This window comes from Erpetoichthys calabaricus, chromosome 3 (assembly GCF_900747795.2).
Source record: "Erpetoichthys calabaricus chromosome 3, fErpCal1.3, whole genome shotgun sequence".
In the NCBI taxonomy this organism is placed as follows: Eukaryota; Metazoa; Chordata; class Cladistia; order Polypteriformes; family Polypteridae; genus Erpetoichthys; species Erpetoichthys calabaricus.
This window is the reverse complement of record NC_041396.2, coordinates 269,107,808-269,132,911: the sequence shown is the minus strand read 5'-3', so window position 1 is coordinate 269,132,911 and position 25,104 is coordinate 269,107,808. Positions and strand designations below refer to the sequence as shown.

At 39.9% G+C, this 25,104-nt stretch overlaps 1 protein-coding gene across 3 annotated transcripts in view; it reads left to right on the top strand.

The window, feature by feature from the left end:
- Nucleotides 1–23,683: 23,683 nt before the first annotated feature.
- tnfsf13 (TNF superfamily member 13) overlaps nt 23,684–25,104 on the top strand; it is a 33,460-nt gene continuing 32,039 nt past the window's right edge. For 2 of the 3 annotated variants that reach the window (XM_028796210.2, XM_028796209.2), the window contains exons 1-2: nt 23,684–23,996; nt 24,598–24,703. In XM_028796210.2, coding sequence (XP_028652043.1) covers nt 23,778–23,996; nt 24,598–24,703 — 325 coding nt within the window. In that variant the 5' untranslated portion in view covers nt 23,684–23,777. The remainder of the gene's footprint in view (nt 23,997–24,597; nt 24,704–25,104) is intronic. The other variant, XM_028796208.2, reaches the window with a different exon arrangement.

Genomic DNA, 25,104 nt, shown 5'->3' with positions numbered 1-25,104 from the left:
AAGGTCAAGATTGTAGACCTGCACAAGACTGGAATGGGCTACAAAACCATCAGCAAGAAGCTTGGTGAGAAGGCGACAATTATTGATGCGATTATTCGGAAATGGAAGAAATATAAAATGACCATCAATTGCCCTTGGTCTGGAGCTCCATGCAAGATCTTGCCTCATGGCCAGGAGGCCGACATACTGGAAGGACTGGGGGAACAGATGAATCAGTAGTGGGCAGCCCTGGGGTTGCTGTGGCTCCATGGGTTCCCGCAGAGCTTCAGGAGAGTTGGAGTTTGGGAGAGCCCTGTTGGGTTCTGTGGGGGCCGAAAGGAAGAGCTGCAGAGCCCTACTTCTGACTTTCACCACACATGGGAGGATGTTCAGGTAACATGAGCCACCTGGTGCACTCCCAGGAGCTGCATAAAAGGAGCCACTTCACTCCATTCAGAGAGCCAGAGTCAGGAGGATGAAGATGAAGCTTGTCAGGAGAAGTGAAGGCAGAAGGAGGACAAAGTACCGTGTGTATGGGACTGTGTCATACTGGGCTGTGTACTGAGTACTGCAGGTGGGAAATGAGTGAAAAGTGTTTCCCACTGTAATAAGACTTGGGTTGTGCTGCACGTTGGTCTGTGCCTGTTTGTGTTGGGGTTGGGGCAGCTGTATCACCCCTGGTTTCCTATCTCTATCTACAGTGCATCCGGAAATTATTCACAGCGCATCACTTTTTCCACCTTTTGTTATGTTACAGCCTTATTCCAAAATGGATTAAATTCATTTTTTACACAGAATTCTACACACAACACCCCTTAATGACAACATGAAAAAAGTTTACTTGAGGTTTTTGCAAATTTATTAAAAATAAAAAAACTGAGAAATCACATGTACTGGGGTGTATTTCAGACAAAGATTGTTAGTGAAGCAGTATTTAGTTGTATGAAATTAAATCAAATGTGAAAAACTGGCTATGCAAAGATGTGGGTCCCCTTATAATTTTGCTGATTTGAATGCATGTAACTGCGCAATACCGATTACTTCCAACGCCAAATTGGTTGGATTAGCTCGCTCATTAAGCCTTGAACTTCATAGACAGGTGTGTCCAATCATGAGAAAAGGTATTTAAGGTGGTCAATTGCAAGTTGTGCTTCCCTTTGACTCTCCTCTGAAGAGTGACAGCATGGGATCCTCAAAGCAACTCTCAAAAGATCTGAAAACAAAGATTGTTCAGTATCATGGTTTAGGGGAAGGCTACAAAAAGCTATCTCAGATGTTTAAAATGTCCGTTTCAACTGTAAGGAATGTAATCAGGAAATGGAAGGCCACAGGCACAGTTGCTGTTAAACCCAGGTCTGGCAGGCCAAGAAAAATACAGGAGCGGCATATGCACAGGATTGTGAGAATGGTTACAGAGAAACCACAGATCACCTCCAAAGACCAAAGTGGAACAAAGTGTTTTGGACTGATGAGACAAAAATTGAGTTATTTGGTCATAACAAAAAGAGCTTTGCATGGTGGAAGAAGAACACCGCTTTCCAAGAAAAACACCTGCTACCTACTGTCAAATTTGGTGGAGGTTCCATCATGCTGTGGGGCTGTGTGGCTAGTTCAGGGACTGGGGCCCTTGTTAAATTCGAGGGTCAGATGAATTTAATCCAATATCAACAAATTCTTCAGGATAATGTTCAAGCATCAGTCACAAAGTTGAAGTTACGCAGGGGTAGGATATTCCAAAAAGACAATGACCCAAAACACAGTTCGAAATCTACAAAGGTATTCATGCAGAAGGAGAAGTACAATGTTCTGGAATGGCCATCACAGTCCCCTGACTAAAATATCATCGAAAATCTATGGGATGATTTGAAGCAGGCTGTCCATGCTCGGCAGCCATCAAATTTAACTGAATTGGAGAGATTTTGTATGGAAGAATGGTCAAAAATACCTCAATCCAGACGTTCATCAAAGGCTATGGGAGGCGTCTAGAGGATGTTATATTTGTAAAAGGAGGCTCAACTAAGTATTGATGTAATATCTCTGTTGGGGTACCCAAATTTATGCACCTCTCTAATTTTGTTATGATGCATATTGCATATTTTCTGTTAATCTAATAAACTTAATGTCACTGCTGAAATACTACTGTTTCCATAAGGCATGTCGTATATTAAAAGGAAGTTGCTACTTTGAAAGCTCAGCCAATGATAAACAAAAATCCAAAGAATTAAGAGGGGTTCCCAAACTTTTTCATATGACTGTATATCTATCTATCTATATATATCTATATCTATTGTGGGAAGCAGCCTGGACACAGACAGGCAGACGCCGAAGGTTCAAATACCACACATGGTTTATTATACATATTTACAAAAGAAGGTTCTAACACACAACCCAGTGCCCAGCGCCAATCACCCTTAGTCCAGACCTCTGTCACAATACCTTTCCTTCACTGCCTCCACTCCTCTCCTCCAAGCTATGTCCACTTCCACCCGACTCCACCTATCGAATGTTCACCTGGACATGCTCCAGGTGCCTCCCAATGAACTTTTGCCGGCTCTTCCTTGATGTGGCGGAAGTGCTGACATCCATGGCTCTTCAGGCATCCGGGCGTCCTCTGCCGGTGACCACGGGCCCCTATAGGGTTGAGCTTCCATGCTCTGGTCCCATGGTCCCCATACCAATCAGGGTGGCTGCCCCCTCGTGGTCCGGAGGAGGTGTAATCCTTCTTCCGGTCATTCCGGGTGTCCCGACTGGGTACTGCTCCCAGCAGCTCGCCACACTATCTATCTGTATATGTGTATATATATATATATATATATATATATATATTAGGGGTGGGCGGTATGACCAAAATTCTATATCACGGTATTTTTCTAAATTATCCCGGTTTCGCGGTATTGGACGGTATTTTTTTCCCCATGCATGAGTGAATGTTAACCACATTTTCCACTGCAATTACTGCAGTAGACTGGCTAAGAATAACCTATTCCACTGTTATGAGAATTGTACATTGTACAAAAAAACATTTTAATGTGCACACAAGTATTAATACAGGTTTGCATGGCCCCATAAAGTGATAGTTTTCAAGGGGGTGACACTAATGAAAAGAAGGAATCGCATTGCATGACAGTTGCAGTCAAAATATAGAACCTTTTTATTGAACAAATTTTGCAAAAACTTAAACTATGATTTTGACAACATATTTTCAACCATCCAAAGAGGCATTTAGACTTAGTAAAATATCCAGAGGTTCTTGTCAAAACTTGTATTGCACTGAACATGTCTTAGAAAAGTAATAAATAGTAAATATTTTTTGTGAACCAACTACACTTTCTGTTAATGTTAACAATCTATGTCCACTGACACATTAAAGTGACTTTTTAAACAACTTTACCATCAATAAACCGCATAATATTTAAGCTAATAAATAATAACAATAAAATAAATAATAGTATTATTACTGATAGTTGCACTATTACTTCAAGACTTCAAACCCAGGTGCATTACACAGCATTCACCAAATTAAAATAAAATAAAACAAGTACAACTTTGTGATGACATCCTTACCAACTGTACCATCATTTAGGCAAACTGCATTAATATGGGCCTTGCTTCAAGCTAAGCTATATACATAAATAAAATAACTGCAACTTGCATTTACTGTATAATGCTATGTGTGGTATAGCCCTACGGAAGTGCATTAGGGCCACGGTGAAGAAAAAAAAATACAGTAAAGAGGGAAGAAAAAAAACAAACTACCGGTATATGTCAAGAATAAAGTCGACATGCTGACTTTATTCTCGACATTTCCACTTTAATTTTGACGCTTATGTCAAGATTAAAGTCAACATTTCCACTTTATTTTCATAGTTTACTTCATAATTAAAGTAGAATGTCATAAACTAAACTTCATCCTAAAATCAATGTTTAATTTACTTGATTTTCTCAAACCCCGTCATAAGTTAATGCAGCACATTAAATGCTTTGTGTTGTGTTCCCCGACCCAGTTGTTAATCACTACGCTTCTTAAACTGACTTCCTCCGCACTAAGAGGAGGCAGCAATCACCGCACAGAATCCATTCATTTCATGGTATTCCTGCTCTCTAAAAATTTAGAATGCTAAGATAAATACTTGATATCATTTTCATGATGAAATGCATTAAAGCAGGTATTAAACAAGCACGGTAGTGAGGCGGTAGTGCTGCTCCCTGGCAGTAAGGTGTCCCCAGGTGTATATTCAGTGTAGAGACATTTATGGCAGGTGTGACGAGGCTCCAAAAAACTGGATGTATGAATGGGTATCGCACAGGTTTAACTTAAATATTGTGTAAATGTTGGGTTTGTGATCTGGTGGTCGGAGACACGAACACAGAATTCAATGCATGTTCTTCTGAGCGGGCTTAATTTATTGCACGCGTGCTATCTGACGTACTAAAACCCCAGTTCCTATCCGTCCTTTTTCTTTCTCCACATAACCAATCACCACACGATAAACGTCTTTGTGAAATTAAAACTAGTTATAAACTTGGCCCACGGAGTGTTCAGAACTTTAAAAATATCTTCGTTATACATGTTTAATTATGCCATCCATTCAGAGTTGCGCCCATCTCTGAACAAGTCGCCAGCATATCAAAGGATAAATACAAACAAAACATACACTAGCAGGGTCAATATAGCATAACAAAACCCCACATCCTATATGACTTTGAAAGGAAACTGAAGCGCCGAGTAAACCCACCAGAAAAATATGCAAATGCAAGGCAGGCACGCCGCCGTGCCCCCATATGATTAATGCATGCTTTAATGCATTTCACCATGAAAATTATATTAAGTATTTATTTTAGCATTCTAAATGTTCAGAGAGAAGGAAGATCATGAAGTGAATGTATTCTGTGTGGCGATCGCTGCCGGCGCCTCCTGTTAGTGCAAGAAGAAGTCGGTTTAAGAATCACTTAACACAAAGCATTTAATGTGCTATATAACTTATGACGGGGTTTGAAAACATGTCGCCACACTATTACACAGTACCCAGGTACATTACACTGTATTGAAAACAAATGAAACAAGTACAACTTGGCTTGCAGTATTATCCAGTAGTATAGAAACAGTATTTACACATCTGACCTTTTAAAACTAAAGTATCTCCTGGCTCTCTGTCCATTTTCACCACGCAGCATTCCTATGCTACCGCCCACTATTTGGTGGTGTAGCAGTGAAAAAGAGCCCTAGTGCAACAAATCTGTGTTTAGCGGTGTAGCAGTGAAAAAGGTCCCCACTTGAACAGTTTCCCGCTGCGCCAAGTTCCGAACGTCGTTTAGGCAATTTAAACCGGTGTTGCGGTATAAGAAAAATCCATATCATAAAAAAAAATAAAAAACGGTTTTCGGTATGAACCGGTATACCGCCCAGCACTAATATATATATATATATATATATATATATATATATATATATATAAAATATTATAAAAGAAAATCCTGAAACAAGACTATTTCCAAGAGATTTTTTCAAGTCCCACCCTCCTCAACCATGGTCCTCTCACCTCTCATTCATGTGAATGCTTTTGACAGACAGAAATGCTGCTCTCTCGGCTCTTATAAATTTTTACTTTTTCCTCACTTTAACTTCCCAAATGAAGAAGACTTATTATGTCCAAATCTTATTCAAGAAATTAATTCCAAAGGGTTATCAACAGAAGAAATGAGTAAACAGGCAATCCTAGCATTGAGAAACAATGAAGTAAAATGAATTAACAAGAAAATTGTCGATCGGTTACACAGCAGATTCGTTAAATGCGTATTAGTAGACTATGCTGAAACAGTTGCTGGTGATCGTGCGTAAAATGAAAACATCAACTTACAATATCCCGAAGAATATCTACAACTGTTAACACTGTCTGGCCTTCACTCACGGGCAGTTATATGTTGCATTGTCACAATGTAAGTCCAAACACAGAATCAAAATTCAATGTGATATTGACGAAAATGTAACTCAAAAAACTGTTTTTACTGAAGTTTTACAGTAAAAGTGTAAGTTTAAAAAGTATTTGCGTGTTAATTTATATATATATATATAATAAAATAAAAGGCAAGGTTGACTAACTGACTGATTCATCAACAAATCACTATTTCCCATTTAGTTATAAGGCTGAAATTCACCAGAATGGTAAATCTAGGGGTGGCATGGTGGCGCAGTGGGTAGCACTGCTGCCTCACAGTTAGGAGACCCCGGTTCGCTTCTCGGGTCCTCCCTGCGTGGAGTTTGCATGTTCTCCCCATGTCTGTGTAGGTTTCCTCCAGTTTCTTACCACAGTCCAAAGACATGCAGGTTAGATGCATTGGCGATTCTAAATTGTCCCTAGTGTGTGCTTGGTGGGTGTGTGTGCGCCCTGCGGTGGGCTGGCACCCTGCCTGGGGTTTGTTTCCTGCCTTGCGTCCTGTGCTGGCTAGGAATAACTCCAGCAGACCCCCGTGACCCTGTAGTTAGGATATAGCGGATTGGATAATGGATGGATGGCTGGATGGATGGTACATCTAGGGCAGTAGGTGTCCATTAAGACAGGATAATTTGATAAATAACCTCTCCCCTCCACACATTATAGACTGTTTTGATTGAAATTTGGTAACATTACAGAAAAAAGAACTTGGTGGTGGTAATGCTGTATCGAGTGGGCTGTTCTTAGGTGCCGTGTCCTTTTTCCACCTGAGTGCCTTGGTCAGTTTAAACACTTGTGCAGCTCACTAAAGAGGTCCCCCATGGACAGGACACAGAGAAGGCTGACATTGTACATAGTTTGCTATATTATTTCTTCTTTAATTCACTAAATTAAACTATAATTCAGTGTATATTGATTTTAATTTAAACCCTCTAAATCTTCATAACAGTACAAGATTATAGATCAAAGTGTAACATTCAAAACCGTCTGAAGCTACCATTTTTACAGGATGTGCTACCAGGTGAAATTTATATTTATACCCAAAATTTCCCCTTATTCAACTAATAACCTTTTGAATTCAAAAGAATATTTTTCCCCCTAAATTTGCGTTTTGAAATGTTTATCAACATAAGCAGGAATTGATCTGCGGCAAGAATGTTTTACTACTGTGCAATTGAATGTAGCATGTTCAAGAGTAAGCAGCTCCAGTAACCTCATAATATTGGGAGAGGGGACAAATATCATGTACAAAAAGTCCTGTTAGCTACATAATACTTGAACATCCGATTAACCCTTGGCACTGTAACCGATTGCTATTATTTTAGGAAATTTCCCAAGACCAGGTAACAGAGCTAGTATACAAATATAAAACCCAGCTGGTTGATCTCCTAGGTATTCTCCCCCTTTAATATGACACACCTAAATCATCACTGAGGCTGCCAATTGGTTTTAGAAGTCACAGAAAATGACTTTTCTCATCTTTCAAGTAGTTTCATTCAACTGGAGTCTAAATGCACCTTATCTAAAAGGTCCAGTTTGTGCTGAGTCAGTATGGTTGGTTAACCTACACAATAAAGACCAAATAACACAACAAGAAACTCCATAATTGAAAAGCACAAGTCAAAGGATGGTGACAAAAAATGTCCAAGTCTCTTTTTGGTCATTTGACTAAGCACCATATTTGGTGTCAGCCAAACACTGCACATTATCAAAAGCACACCATCCCCTTAGTAAAGCACGATTATGGCAGCCTCTGGCTATGAGAATGCATGTCTGCAGCAGGTCCTGGAAGGCCAGTGAGGGAAGAGAGGGAAATTAAAGCAGCAAAATACAGGAAAATCCTAGAGGAAAATCTGAGGCATTCTGCAAGAAACCTTCACCTTGGCAGAAGATCTGTTTTCCTTGCAAGACCAAGGCATAAAGCCAAAGCTACTCAGGAGTGGCTTAAAAACAACAATGTTTATCTTCTGGAGTGGCCCAGTCAGAGTTCAGAGCTCAGGCTAAATGAGAATTTATGGCCAGACTTTAAAAGGGCTGTTTTCTCACAATCACCATACAACCTGACAGCTTGAGTAGTTTTATAGGAAGAATGTGGTACAAGAGTCCAGATATGCAAAGCTAATAGAAGCCTGTGCACACAGACTGAGGGCTGTCATGGTGCCAAAGGTGCATCTACTAAATACTGACCTCTTAGGATTCAATGGGGTCGATTGTTTTGTGTTTTATTTTTGTAATTCATTTAGACAACTTTGCAGGGGGTCTGTTTTCATTTCTATAAAGGGTTTTTTTTCCTGTAGATTAGTCTCAAAACAAGCCAAATTAAATCCACTACAATTCAATGTTTTACAATAATAAAATGTGAAAACTTCCAAGGGGGTGAATACTTTTAATAGGTGCTGTAGATATTAACAGCATGTAACTACTGTGTTAACAGTACAGAGTAAGTACACATTTCTCATCCTTAATTCCACATCTTAAAGACTTGCATTTTACGTTAACTGACGACTCTAATTAGGCCCCATGTGGATGTGCGCCTGAGCAGGACCTTTGATATTGTCATTGATTGTCCAATTGAATGGGACAGTTGGACAGCTACTCTGCAAAACAGTGCAGTTAGGCAGGACCACATGGATGTTGTAATCCCTGAGATCACCATGTATGCCCCAAAGATGATTCTCAAGGAGGCATCCGCCACCATAACCATAGGGGACACTGCTTTCTCAAGCCACTAGTTGGCAGCAAAGAACCTGTGACAGTAAGTGCATTTCAAAACAACATGCAGAAATAAACAATAAAGGATTTAAGCATGTTTTTCCAGTCTATATACTACAAAAGAAAAAAAACACCTCAACAACAACATGAAAAAATTAAGGGTCTTTTGAGATGTTTAGGTATGTACAAGACAGTACCCTCTTATCTTTGGTCTTTCATTAAAAAATATTTGGTTTTCTAAAAAGTTTACTTGTATTCAACACGGATTAAATTCATCCAAAACATGCAAGGCTGGACTCTTAAAGATCACTTAATCCAGGTTAGGGTTGTAGGGGTCCCACAGATTAACCAGACAACATAAGGCGGGACACCATGCTGGAGAGGGGAGCCAGCCAAATTTCCCCTGCAGGCAAATAAAGTGCTATTGATTTATCTATCATTATATAGTGCTCTATCTATCTATCAATATGTATTGACTTATCTGTCTATCTCTCTTTAGTGCTTTTCCTATCTATCTATCTATCTATCTATCTATCTATCTATCTATCTATCTATCTATCTATCTATCTATCTATCTGTCCATTTTAGGATTACTCACACATACAACCATACTCATACTGGACCAATAAGGATTTGCCAGTTAAGTCAACATGCACCTCTTTGGCATTTAGCAAGAAAGTTTCCCACAAACACAGAGAGAACATGCCAGCTACACACAGGACACCTGGTTGTGGGATACAAAGCCAGGAAGCCATTGTGCTATACTGTATGCACTTTTGGTCTTGATTTTTTTTTATCCTTTTCCTTTTATATCCTTGTGCTTTGTACTTTATCTTCTCCATTTGAATTGTGAATTGTCATTTAAATGTGTCTTTAGATGCATGCTGCACAGGATTATCCTTGGTCGAATGTCATCATCTAAATAAAAACAGGCCTCCTATTTCATCAGTAATAAATGCATCTGAATATGGTTACATAAGAGTAAAGTGACATTCTTAACTTGCACATGCTAATCAACACGTAATATGTCACCACAATCCAGCACTATGATCAAAGAGTGTAACAACCTTGCCTGAAAAATTATGTCTTTCTGAAATAAAAAAAATCAAAACAATGTGTTGTTATGTATGCTTCAGAAGAAAAAGAAAAAGTTGTGAGCATTTTTGGATATAAAAGATCTATGAAATGTTTTAGTGTGGCACCCCTGGGTTTTGCTATTGTCATATCTGTACTAGTGGTCCAGATATTAACCTGTTGAACAATAATTTGTCTGATACTGATGACGATTTTCATAACAAATGCATGAGGCAAGTTAAAGTATTCACAACTCACAGCTGATTGGTCACAAACTCCATATCATCGCCTTCTCACAGCAAACACAATTTTAATTTCTGAATTAATTCAGAATGGGATAAGCATTACGGTAATGAGAGCCTTTCTTGCCATGAAAGAGGCGTGTGAGATTAACTTTATTTGATTCAGAAGTGATGAGCACCTTAACTACATGCAGTTTTTTGTATGTAGATGTCCAGAGTGAGGAGGATATTTTGGTGTGATTTTCTTAATTTTTTAGGACAGCATGTGGATGTTGGCTTTATTTTCTTTTGAGTGAAGTCCCAAAACTTCCTTGTGAAGTTTACTGTATATAATCTTTTCTAAAACAGCAGGCATATGATTAATATTTCTTTCCAACTCAGAATTATTGGGGGCAAATGCTGAATATTTATAAAGTAATGGGCAGTCTCCAAAAAATGTGTGCCTGTGCTTTTCATTATTCCAAGCTTTTGATCTGTTTTGTGTCCATTTGTACATCTTTGAAGTTTGGTGTATAGCAATTTCCCTAATTTGTGCTAACATTTAAATCCTGATTTTTGACTTACCTTATACCAAGGCACAATATAGAAATCATCAGCCATGTGCCAGGAACATTACGAGGGCAGGGCACCAGTCCACCGCAGGATGAACATACACACACACACACACGGGCCAATTTAGCAATGCCAATCCACCTAACCTGCATGTATTCAGACTGCGAGAGGAAACCAGAGCACCCACAAATTGAACGCAGGGAACACCCTGGATGCAAACACTAGTCTCCTTTCTGCAAGGCAGCAGCATTAGCACCACACCATTGTATATACTGTATAGCTGTATATTGTGGCCAACAGGGGGCGCACCAGCCACCCAAACCCAACATAGACAGACACAAGGCACAAGTTCAAAGCACAACACACATTTTTGTTAACAGGGGAAATGTTTCCCAATCATTTCTCTGTGCACAGTCCCAGCACAGACTACAATAAAAGAGCACTTTCTTTTCTTCTTTCTCTTTATCTCAGTCCTTCCACCTCGACAGGTAGGTGGCTCCTTTTAAGCTGCACCAGGGAGTACTCGTTAGAGGGTTCTGGAATCACTCCCAGGTGTGGTGAAAGCCCAAAGTACGGCTCTGCAGTCCACCCAGAGGCTGTCACGGAACCCAACAGGGTTGTGCCCAACTCCAAATCCCATGGAACCCTGCAAAGTGGAAGGAGCAGAATTGATGCTCCAGGACTGTTTTGACTGTAACAACTGTAATATGCAGTGGGCACAGGCTAATATTCAACAATATGTATCCCTACTGTGAGGGATGGCCGGCCATTTACCCTGGCCAATACCCCCAGTCCACTAGATGGAGCCCTCCCTGTAGCATGGAAGTGCCCTGAAGACCAGCAGGGAATTATGGACAATGGAGTTTTTATTCCCAACCCTGCTGGACACCGTGGGGCCCACCAGAGGACGCTGCAGGGAGGCTCAAGGACTCTTACGTGCCCTATAACCTGGAAGTGCGTCATGATCACATGACAAGAAGAAACAACGTGCTTCCGGGTTGAGGAAAAGGACTTTTACCCTTACCCGGAAGTCATAAGGACTTGTGGGATTGTTGGACAGGAACACCTCCGGGTCAGGGAATATAAAAGGACAATGGGAAATCCCAGACGTTGAGCTGAGCTGGGTGGAAGGGTGGCAACGTGTCTGGGAGTGTGGAGGATTGTTTATTGATTGGATTATTGTTTATTAATTATTAGAGTAGTGTGGAGTAGTGGTTCTTTGTGCACATTATTATTATTATAATAAATATTCATCTTTGGATTTTACCTGGTGTCTGACGTGTGGTCTGAGGGTTCAAGGGGTCACGGAGACCTTAAACCTTAAACTGTATAATAATAATCCTCAACCCGGAAGCACATCGTTTCTTCTTGTCATGTGATCATGACGCACTTCCGGGTTATAGGGCATGTAAGAGTCCTTGAGCCTCCCTGCAGCGTCCTCTGGTGGGCCCCACGGTGTCCAGCAGGGTTGGGAATAAAAACTCCATTGTCCATAATTCCCTGCTGGTCTTCAGGGCACTTCCATGCTACAGGGAGGGCTCCATCTAGCGGCCTGGGGGTATTGGCCAGGGTAAATGGCCAGCCATCCCTCACACTACTTTACAGTTGTTGTTGTTGTTGTTGTTGATTTTTTTTTTTTTTACCAATACTCCACGTTCTGAGGGAAGTGTACCCAACAAATTAGAAAGCAACAGCAGTCAAGGGCAGACATTCTTCTTTTTTATCATCCATCCATCCATCCTTTGTCCAACCCGCTATATCCTAACACAGGGTCACGGAGGTCTGCTGGAGCCAATCCCAGCCAACATAGGGCGCAAGGCAGGAACAAACCCTGGGCAAGGCACGCGCATACCCACATACTAGGGACAATTTAGGATCACCAATGCACCTAACCTGCATGTCTTTGGACTGTGGGAGGAAACCAGAGCACCCGGAGGAAACCCACATGGACAACATGCAAACTCCACGCAGGGAGGACCCGGGAAGTGAACCCAGGTCTCCTTACTGCGAGGCAACAGCACTACCACTGCGCCACTGTGTCGCCCCTTTTTTATCATTATTTCTTTAAATGAGATTATTTGTGTCCTTAAAATGGTCTAATAAACAGACAGTACATTATTAATCTGGGCTTTCATCCGAAATTCTAGCATCTCCAAAAAGTTCAAGCACTTAATAAAGAAAAATGCAGATTCATAAGTGCAATTCCAAGAAGTGGAATTTGTCAAAATTGTTTACAGTGTCATTTTGCTTTGTGTGAAATGCCCTCCATTTATGCATGAGTATCTGGGGAATGGGCACCTTTATTGATGTTTCATTCCCTCTAATTTATTATCTAACACAATAAAATTCCAGCAACATCAGTAATTTTATTCATACTACAAATGTGGAATGTCAAGTATTATAATGAAAGGCAAATAACATACTGGAGTCATATAGCTTGTGGTTCCAAATTTGCATGGCGTCCATTTATTTGGAATTGAAGCCCTATCAACCTTCCACTGGCAGTAATGGAAAACTCCTCTAAAACAAAAGAGATCTGAATAAAAATGAACTTATGACCTACCTATCGTCTTATCACTTCTCTTCTCTAGCTTCACCTGTTCCTTTCCCTCCAACTCACCTTCTTTTACACTCTTCAAAATTTACACACTCCCTTTTCGTTTTTCTTCTCCAGATATTCCTTACAGCCAAGTCAGACTTTGTTTTCTCTCTTCTCATTCTACAGAAGTAGTCTCAAACTCCTGTCCTTGTGGGCTGCAGTGGCTGCAGGATTCATTCTAACCCTTTTCTTCATCAGTGACCTGTTTTTGCTGGTAATTAACTTCTTTTGAATTAATTTTAATTGACATGTTCTTGAAGACTCATACCCTTAATTGTTTCTTTTTCCTTAATTAGCAGCCAAACAATAATGAGATACAAAATGAGCCCAAACATGACCAGAAGACTGTGTCTGTCATACAATATCTGAAAATAAAGAAAGGTGAAGGTCTCAGGAATGTTGATCTGCTCAGGTCCACAGAACATTTTAACAGTGCTCTTAGGAAAGAGAAAATCGATAATTTTGGAAATGTCTGCCATTGCACAATGAGAGCAGCAACAAGCCATGGAATTAAAGAACAAGTTTAATTAACAAGACTCAGCATCTAATTAAGCAACTGGTTGGAGTTTGAGCCCCTGACTTAGTTGGTCTTCTGTTGGCTCACTCATTTCATATTTCATTTCTGTTTGGGTGCCATTTAAGGAAAGAAATGAAGCAAATCAGAGGAACGATGAAGAAATCCAGGGGAACAAATATTAAAAAACAAGTCAATTAAAATGAAACGAAAAGGAATTAATTAGCAATAACAACTGGTCAAAAATTAAGAAAAGGGTTAGAATGAAAACCTGGAGCCACCTCAGCCCTCCAGGACCAGAGTTTGAGACCATTGTTCTACAGTTTAGTTCTCACTAGCTTTACTGTTCTCTTTTTCCAGGGTTTGAGCATTAAAGAAGGTGGACAAAATTGATTTTTAGACGAGGGAGTCCACTTAAGGATTAGAAGTCATCTGGAATGGATGCAGACAACAGTTACTGGAGCAAGTATACCACCTTCTGCCTCTCTTCAACTACCAACAAAACCCAACAAGGCCCCTTCTTCTAAGGCTTATAATCTCTGCCTTGGAAAAAGGTAGACCCACTTCTGAAGCACTCTTGTATATTTGAGACCTTCTAGGATGTATCAGTTCATGCAAAAGCAACAGTTGCTATTATTCTTTGGTATGGGTATCATGGGTAAAGGAAGCCCAACCTGAGAATTTGTGAAAGCTTAACTGTCCTCAACACTTGCAACTCATGAAATGTATTGTCAATTGAATTCACCAGGGGCTCAGTCAGATGCTCATTGCTAAGGCAACAATGGTGAGCTCTGGAGAGTCATCATGTGGGGATACCCAAGATATCCTAAAGAAGACCCCAAAGATGGTTTTAGTGTTCTCATGAATATCAAGTCTAAATTAGCCAAATAAGACTTAATATGGTGTGAGTGTGGAGCAAGTGTCAGTGTGCAATTCACATTTTGCAAACTTAAAACTCACACAGAATTGATTTCTGCCTAGTGCCCAGTGCTGCTAGGATAGATCCCAATTCCCACAGAAAGCCCTAAGTGGGTACAGAAAAAAGGTATATCTTAAGATATTAAAATTCTAAAAGTCTACAAGAAATATTTTATTTTTGTCATGTTCATACCAAAACTTATGTGCTCGGATAATTGGATAAAATCATTTTAATGTGTATGGCAATTAGGACAATCATATATTTCTTAAAATATGTATGGTTCAAAATAGGTCAAAAGTAATTACCATGGAGGTAGGATGACTAATCTGACAAATATTATTTCAATTTTTTGTTTATAAGGCTTTGAGACTGAGTAACAGCTGTGTGTAATTGTATTTGACATTTCCATCACTTTATTAGTTCTCTGGAATTGATTGTGCAACTTCCGGGATTTTGTCATGGTTTATATTCTGGGTATACAGTCTTGATATTCACAAGATAAATAAATATGTTACAGAAAAATTAAAGCAACTGACTCTTTTATGCAAAATTTCTACACTAGTCCTATTTTTACTGGAGTGTCAGCACTTACTGTCATTTAATGTCACTTCATGTCAGCTTATTTATAGTAGGTTTTTCAAACTGATTCTTTATAATGTATTAGGCATTGATTAATCTTGTTCTGTCCTTTATCTTATTTTAAGTTGCACTTGTTTTCTTTGTAAAGTGCGTAGTGTGCTCCAGGAAGGGTATTGTATATATAAAACAATGAATAATAGATTCCTTTTTGTATTACAGGATCACAGGGAACAAAGGCCTACTCTGGTACTATCAGATACATGTATTTACCATTCACAGTAAGCCAATTTAGAGTTATGAATAAATTTAACCAGCACACAAGAAATAAATGGGTCAATATTCTGTGAAGCATGTTCACCTGGTAGGTAAGAAGTTCCACCCTGTGCCACTCCTGGAAGGTGGCATCTCTTACAAGCCTGACCTCTGAGGAGGACAGAGGTCTGATGATACTATATTGTTTCAAAGCAAGGTTGACTGCAGCCATTTTCATTTGTTTTATTTCTGGGTCCAGTTACACGGTTTGTTTTTTTTAATTTAAACGAGATGACCCAGCTGGTGCCCCAACCTTTTCCCTGTGCCAATCTGGTCTGCTTCCCGGCTAAGTTACAATTGTTATCCATTTCTCTGGAAACATTTGTTAACTTAATTAATGACCAAGTCTTCATGCTTTCTCCATTCTTAATAAGCCTGTTATTTATTTTAATATTTATATTAATGTTGTATCATTGCTGTTTAACATTTGTGATACATTCACCACGGGTGGAGTTCATCTTATATTTTACTATAGAACTCAGTGATCAACAGCCCAGCAAACTGACTTATCCTACTGCACTAATGAAATGAACTTCTACCCTTGAAGCTATAGTCACACCTAGTAGTAGTTATAACACTACATTTCCCAATATATTAGGTTAACTCCTTAAGGTTATTTCACTTTTATCTACTTTCCCACTAATAATGCCAAGATATGAATCTACTACCTGGAAACAACTTCACGAAGGATTATAAAATCATGAAGAATGGGAAACTTCTTGTGATGCCCATGGAAGTTTTAAAAGATAAAACAAAACTCAGAGTAAGTACAAAAGTTGGAAGCATTAGGAGTTTAATAAAATATTTTAATAATAATGTTATAAGTTTCGACGTGTTTTTACATATCATCAGACATCCTTATACAGCCAAACAAGCTTAGAATTCATGTAAAAACACATATTTCCATTTTTCACTTTTCCTAATCTACAATCATCTTGAGGCTCTCTCTGCACTATGTAATATTTTTGATGAAGATCCCATAGAGTTACAGTCCTACATACTCTCTCCAGTCCAGTTGAACAGACACACACACTTCACTGTCCACCTGTCAGTAGCAGTGATTAATTTTTCAATAGCCTCCTTCTTCTACACTCCCCTGAGGACAGCAGATTTCTTTAAGATCACCTGCTTTCTGGTTTTAGATAGTAGTAAAGAATATGGTCTCAGTCTGGTCACCTATTGTACTGAGCTGCTTCCCTAGACCAATATATACATGTCAGTTCTCTGTTTTTGCCCTTTTAGTGGGGTACATGACTACATTAGCCTCTCTATCATTTTGGGTATAGTCAGTTGAAGCTGCTTGTAATGTTATGGTTTTTAACACCTGGTCAAGGTACCATTGATTAGATAGATAGATAGATAGATAGATAGATAGATAGATAGATAGATAGATAGATAGATAGATAGATAGATAGATAGATAGATAGATAGATAGATAGATAGATAGATAGATAGATACTTTATTAATCCCCAAGGGGAAATTCACATACTCCAGCAGCAGCAGACTGATAAAAAAACAATATTAAATTAAAGAGTGATAAAAATGCAGGTATAACAGACAATAACTTTGTATAATGTTAACGTTTACTCCCCCGGGTGGAACTGAAGAATCACATAGTGTGGGGGAGGAACGATCTCCTCAGTCTGTCAGTGGAGCAGGACGGTGACAGCAGTCTGTCGCTGAAGTTGCTCCTCTGTCTGGAGATGACACTGTTTAGTGGATGCAGTGGATTCTCCATGATTGAAAGGAGCCTACTCAGCGCCCATCGCTCTGCCACAGATGTCAAACTGTCCAGCTCCGTGCCTACAATAGAGCCTGCCTTCCTCACCAGTTTATCCAGGCGTGAGGCGTCCCTCTTCTTTATGCTGCCTTCCCAGCACACCACCGCGTAGAAGAGGGCGCTTGCCACAACCGTCTGATAGAACATCTGCAGCATCTTATTGCAGATGTTGAAGGACGCCAGCCTTCTAAGAAAGTATAGTCGGCTCTGTCCTTTCTTGTACATCATTAGTATTGGCAGTCCAGTCTAATTTATCATCCAGCTGCACTCCCAGATATTTATAGGTCTGCATTCTCTGCACACAGTCACCTCTTATGATCACGGGTCCATGAGGGGCCTGGGCCTCCTAAAATCCACCACCAGCTCTTTGGTTTTGCTGGTGTTCAGGTGTAGGTGGTTTGAGTCGCACCATTTAACAAAGTCCTTGATTAGGTTCCTATACTCCTCCTCCTGCCCACTCCTGATGTAGCCCACAATAGCAGTATCATCAGCAAACTTTTGCACATGGCAGGACTCTGAGTTGTATTGGAAGTCCAATGTATATAGGCTGAACAGGACCGGAGAAAGTACAGTCCCCTGCGGCGCTCCTGTGGTGCTGACCACGATGTCAGACCTGCAGTTCCTGAGACACACATACTGAGGTCTGTCTGTAAGATAGTTCCCAATCCATGCCACCAGGTATGAATCTACTCCCATCTCTGTCAGCTTGTCCCTAAGAAGCAGAGGTTGGATGGTGTTGAAGGTGCTGGAGAAGTCCAGAAACTTAATTCTTACTGCACCACTGCCTCTGTCCAAGTGGGAGATAGATTGGTGTAGCATATAGATGATGGCATCCTCCACTCCCACCTTCTCCTGGTATGCGAACTGCAGAAGGTCAAGGGCATGGTGGACCTGTGGCCTCAGGTGGTGAAGCAGCAGCCGCTCCATGGTCTTCATCACATGTGACGTCAGGGCGACAGGCCTGAAGTCATTCAGCTCACTAGGACATGATACCTGTGGGACTGGGGTGATGCAAGATGTTTTCCAAAGCCTCGGGACTCTCCCCTGTTCCAGGCTCAGATTGAAGATACGCTGTAAAGGACTTCCCAATTCCTACACACAGGCCTTCAACAGTCGTGGTGATACTCCATCTGGACCCACTGTTTTGCTGGCACGAAGTCTCCTCATCTCTCTGCTTACCTTGGCTGCTGTAATTGTGGGTGGGGGGAAACTCTCTCCTATGCTGGTATCAGCAGAAGGATGGGTTACCACTATTGCCCAGAGCTTTGAGATAACTCTAAAAAAATATATAAGAAAAATATATCATCATGTAAATGCAAACTGATAAGTACTCCAGTCCTCCAATCTAATTTTTTTTGATGGTGTGTAATTATATAGATACACAGTATATACAGTATATATACTGACACCTTATAGGGATGTTCTGAACACCAGAATGAGACAGAATACCACATATAGGCTGCTCTTTATGAAAACATCAACTATTTATGACAATGTAAACAATGCAATTCAATACTAACCTACCAGGTTTTCTTGTATACCACAAAGTTAGAACTAACTCTTTTAAAAAGTCTTGTTTTCCATCTAGAAATGCTGTCCAGTTCTTTATAAGCTTAATCTCACAAAGGCAAACAGTACACCTTCTAAAGGGTGAAGTTCCTCCTTTGGCTGCAGCCAAATGTGATCTGCCTTCTCCCTTTCCAGTTGCCCCTTTAAAAGCATTTTCTTGGATCATGCATCAGGAAAGAGTGATCCTTGATTGCTCTTCTGAGGATATTCTAAGGTGTGTCTTTTCCTGGGATGTTTCCTTGACTCTCCTAGGAACGTCTATTCTGTAGTAAATTCTGGTTCATACTTGAGAAAAAGAGGAACCACTCTTTGATGCTCCTGGGTTTTCTCTATGCAGTTACTCCTAACATCACAAGGAGGTGGAGAGATCTGTGACAATATTATGTGATCAACTGATAGCCCCCAATTCATTTTAGAGTTATATATATATTATAGCAAACCAGTTCCATGCTCAAATTTCATTCAATGTATTGAGTAGGATATGAACATTCTCTCAATATCCATTTTAGTTTTGCTCCAGATTTTTCCTTCATCCCAAAGGCATGCTAATTAGACTGACTGGTAGCTATAAATGACAGTTGATGTGTACATGAATATACCCTGTGGCATACTGATATCTCATACATAATTGGTTACTTTTTTTCTACTAAGTACTTCACTGGCATTTGCTTTGTGCTCTTCCCTAAGTATAATTTTGTTGACGCCCACTAGTATGCTGTATTGTGCATCAAATGATTCGTATTTATGGACAGACATTTGCTCTTTCCTTTTCACTCAACATGCTTTGCGTCAGTACACTTTGATACAAACCGTATAATCGGAATCACATTTAATCAGTGTGTTTCTTGTAACTAGTGATGAATGAACACTGCTGAATTAATTTTGCCTTGAGTGTGGCAAAATCACAGAAAGCTTCTGGAATTTTGCATAACTCAGTGAAATGAAGGGACGGGAAGGAAAATGGGAAAGGAGGAACTGAATTAGTTTTGAGTGGATTATAATGGTGCAATGGTCTGTTAAGTGTCCCTGAATGCTAGTATTCACCTACTATGCCGGACTGATTACTGTGGCCAAAAATGTGACCTAACCTGTAAGGTAGCAGTGCTAACCATTGTACTACAGTGTTTCCCTAAGATAAAATTAATAGGATTAAATATCAGAACAGTAAAATTTCTTGCAGACAGTGGCAAGAGGAGCAGGAAGCATGATCCTACTAAGGCTTGGCCCCAATTGATATATCTGAAATAACAGTAATAGAATTTAATATCAAAACAGGAAGGAAGCATGAACTCAATGAGCCTTGGCCATCATGAGCTAAGCATCCTAAGAATTACAGAAAACCAGAAAGAGAAGGCAATAGAGAGGGACAGGCAAGATCTACCGCCAGGAATCTTAAGTAGAGAGCTGGAAATCTGTTCTGATCCAGGACTCATTTTTATGAATGTGAGTCTGTCCACCGATTAATAGTACAGAAACAGCACTAACACGTGTTGTAAACAACATTCTGATATCCTCTGATGAAGGAAACTTCACTGTAATTATGTCGTTAGACTTAAGCACAGCGTTTGACACCATTGACCATTCTATTTTACTGTACAGGCTAGACAATGATGTTGGGCTTACAGGCACTGTGCTTGCTTAGTTTAGTTCTTATTTATCAAATCGATTCCAATATGTACAGAAATGTGCTGACAGTACCCCATCATTATACACAGAAGTGAGATATGGTGTCCCGCAGGGCTCAGTACTGGGACCTTCACTGTTTTCACTTTACATGTTTCCACTGGGATCTATCATTAGGAAACATAATGTTAATTTTCACTCGTATGCAGATGACACCCAGTTATACCTTTCATTTAAATCAGATGAAGTTTCTCCAATGTTGTCTTTAATTAGTTGTGTTAGTGAATTAAAGGAGTGCATGGATGAAAACTACCTATCTTTAAACACCGATAAAACAGAGATGTTAATTATTGGAGGGAATGACGCTGATCACAATAATATTTTGTCTTCTTTAACTCAGTTGGAATCACCATTAATTTCACTGAATCAGCCCGCAATCTAGGCTCTAGCATGTCATTTAAAGTGCACATTACAAAGTTGTCCAAATTATGTTTATTCCATCTTAAAAATGTTGGGAAATTAAGGCGCTTTCTAAATAAACAGGATTCTGAGAAATTAATTCATGCATTAATTCTCGTAGGATTGACTACTGCAATGCGGTAATCACTGCATGTTCAAACTGTTCTTTATATAGCCTCCAGTTAATCCAAAATGCTGCTGCACGAATTATTACAAGAACAAGAAAATATGAACACTATAACCCCAGTTCTTAAATCTTACACTGGCTCCCGGACCTCCAAGTTAAGTTTGGGGCAGATTTCAAAATCCTCCTTTTAACATATAAAGCCTTAAATGGCCAAGGTCCAGCTTACTTGTTTGAACTTATCATGACTTACAAACCTGAACGCACATTAAGATCTCAAGATGCTGGTCTGCTTATGATTCCAAGGATTAATAAAATAACAGTGGGAGGTCGAGCTTTCAGTTACAGGGCCCCTAAACTGTGGAATGGTCTGCCTGCTACTATAAGAGATGCCCCTTCGGTCTCAGCTTTTAAATCCCAGCTGAAGACTCACTACTTCAATTTAGCATATCCTGACTAGAGCTGCTGATTAACTGTGCAGACTGCATCTCTGCTGTTAGTTATTAGCACTAAAACATAAGTAACATGATAGTTAGAATTTGTTACTAACCCTCACCTATTCTGTTTCTCTTCTTGGTACTCAAATGTGGCACTTTGTGCCATGGCCCACCTGCCAAGTTGTTTTGCCTGCCTAAGGTAAAGTCATCCCTGATGGAGGATCGCAGGAATTGTCAGGTAGAGGGGTCCTTTCATCGGATTGGCTGGCCCAGCGCTGTTTCAGCTGTGGAATGGCCAAATGGAGGAGGCAGCTTGATGGCTGAGGCCTCCAGGACTCTAAACAAATCCAAAGCATATTATGTGATATCTACTGTTACATTCTGCTCCGTACTTGTAATATTTTTATTTTTATGCTGTATTGAGGATTACTTGTGTTCCATTCTGTGTATTGTCTTGTATTGACCCCCTTCTTTTTGACACCCACTGCACGCTCAACCTACCAGGAGAGGGGTCTCTCTTTGAACTGCCTTTCCTTTCTTCCATTTTTTCCCTACAAGGGTTTTTTTGGGAGTTTTTCCTTGTTTTCTTAGACAGTCAAGGCTGGGGGCTGTTAAGAGGCAGGGCCTGTTAAAGCCCATTACAGCACTTCTTGTGTGATTTTGGGCTATACAAAAATAAATTGTATTGTATTAACCCTGCCTGCAGCACTAAAAGCCCAATCAGACAGTAGGGTGCAACCCAGACAACATTGTACTTCCAGCGCATAATGACTGAGCTTGCGGCTTAAACCCAGTCTCATAGCCCATAATTCCATATGGTCATCACTGTGCACAGAATCATGCCACAATGCAACCGATTTAGTCAGTGACCACGCAGTCCAACCAGTGGCGGTGACTGCTTCTATTGCCATCCTATGTCTGACTGGGTTGCTGAGGGTGGAAAAAGTTTTTCCACATGTAAATCAGATTGCTACCATCATGGCTGCTGCTATTGCTGCTGCTTTTGACAGCTTTGTGATTGGTTACACTGTTCCTTATACTCAGCAATCCGTTGTTAACAAACATATTATTGCTCATTTCATGTGACAGACTTTCGTAATATGCCAATGGGTGTAGTACATATCAGGCATTGGTCTTCTGTTAACACATATTTGCATATTTATTTATAGATGGCATATTAGTGAACAGTCACATAGTGTCTAGCACTGCTGCTGCCTCACAGCTCCATAAGACTGGTTTAAAATCACAGCCTTACTGTCTGTGTAGAGTTTATTGGTTATCCTTGTGCAAACATGAATTTTTCTCTCCCATATCCCAAAAAAATGCAGAGCAGGGTAATAGATAACTATGAATTTTTCTAGTATAAGTCTGTGGGCAAGAGTGCCCTTCAATGGACTACCCAGGGTTGTTTCCTGCCTTGTACCCAATTCTACCAGGATAGAGTAAAAATACTAAATTCAGTAAACTGATGGAAGGCTGTCAGCTGTCACACATTTGCCATTTGTTAACAAATGGTATTTTACTCAACACTCTTTTTGGCAGTCATTTTTTAATGTGACCCTGTCAGTATGTCTTTTCACTGACATACACCTGAATTGTATGTCTCAGTTGACATTCCTTTTCTGTTGTGTCTTTGCCCTAAGTCGTACAGCAGCTTGCCTTAATATAGTTTTAGATGGTTCTACAGGCATTGTGGAATGTGTATGTTGTTTAGAATGCAATACTGTGTGAGTGCTGACAACAATTACTGTAAATCAGTTAGGACTGGCAGTGCTAGCATTTGGTCTAATTCCCTGGAATATATTAAGTCAGCAGCATGGATAAACTAGGGTTTGAATTTTTATTTTTGGCCAGTATCTGATGGTGATGCAGACATGTGTTTAAACATGTAAAGTGTTTCTAAATGTTGAATGACAAAGGTTAATAATCATCCTTTAAAACAACAGCAGGCACTCTGCCTAATTATAGTATTACTGTAGGGATAATGCTATTACGATTCCAAAAATCTGCATAAATTTTTAACCCGACGGAAGTGTATTACCATCCACTTACATTATTTCAGAAGTTGTTCCCACATTTTTAGCAGCTGTATTGGTCTCTCTGGCTTATTCTCTTCTAATTCTTGGATACTGACCATATATATTTTTTTTTTGGCTGCTAATTCTGCGTATTCCTGGTTGCAATGTGATTGTGTGTGTGGCTGTTTCAAATGATTCAACCAATCAGAATGCAATCCTGCCTCCTATTTGCTGTTGTGGTTTACAAGAAAGTGAAAGTAACTTTGCATGTGTGTGTATGTTTGTGTGTGCGTGTGCGTGTGAGTGTGCTTGTGTGTCTCTCTTGCAGATGGTGACAAACATTTGCAGAAGATGGCTAGAGAGCAGCAGAAGAGAAAGGTGAGCCTAGCAGCAGTGCTGGGCTGTGTTGCTCTTCTAGGCTTGCTAGTTTGCTGTATCCTGCTGCTTTCACAGTCCTTTCAGATGCAGGAGGTACAAAGGGAGTTGGTGAAGCTAAGAGAACAAATTGAGTCCAATAGGAGGCCGTTACAAGCAGCCAGTCGGGAAGAACATACATCTCAACCATGCATGGTAAGTCGGAATGACTGACACTGATAATGCCTGTAAGGAACATACATATGTAAAGCTTTGGTTTTGCTTTGTTTCCTGTGGTTTTAAAAACAAAAAAAGGGAAGACCCTGAAGACAAGAAAAAAAATTCCAAGCATGTATTTCTGTAACCACATCAAACTATGCTGCCTTCACACAGAAAGGTTTTAGAGGTGTTCCAAACATATGAGACAAAATGTCACCATAAAAAGCTGGGAATGCAGCTGCTCTCAGAACATGTCTTACCTCTCACTTGTAACAGCTCTTGAATTTCAGGAATAGAATACCGTCTCCCTTGCCCCATGCTAACAATGCCAGTCTACTGGACTTTGAATTAACATATCTGTCTCTCGATGAAAGACATTTTGGTCTTCATGTATCTGCATAGCTTTCCATTTAGAAATCAAGTCATTTCATTCTTAAGGCACTTCCTTCCCCTTTTAAACTGCATGAGCATATTATACAAGAAAATGAACTTTTTTTGTCTTTTTTGGGTTTTTTTTTTGGTTTTTTTTGGCAGACCTTTCAGAGAGATGCCATAGACTGTGGTAAGAAAAACAAATCAATTTCTTTAATATTTCCAGGTCACTTGTAGCCCTCCGCCCCTAGGAGATGAAGACACATTTCTAGGGAAAAATGCATTTCGAGCAAGGAGGCAGTCGGGAAAAGATGGACGGGGACCTTCAGGAAGTAAGAAAGTTAAATCAAAACTACTTCACTTGACTCTGTGCTGTAGTGTTACTGTATGTTACATACTGTATGTAATGAAGATAAAGCACTCACCCATAAAAAGAGTAATAATAAGTGACGTTCAGTGAAATCTGTAACAGAATGGAAAATACTGTACAAAGATGGGGTAATGTGGGCAAGCCCATGGAGCTGTGCCAGCACCATTCTTGTGGCTTTTACATATGCATTGCTAAATCCTTACAGATGACAATCTGTATTTAGCACAACAGTTCCTCCCGCTTGTGAAAATGCACTCTCTTAGTTGGAGCAATTGTAAACTTAGAAAGTTGCAAAAACATCCATCAAGCAATTTGTTTTATATAGTGTCCTTCACAGAGAACAACCTCAAAATGTTCTTTATG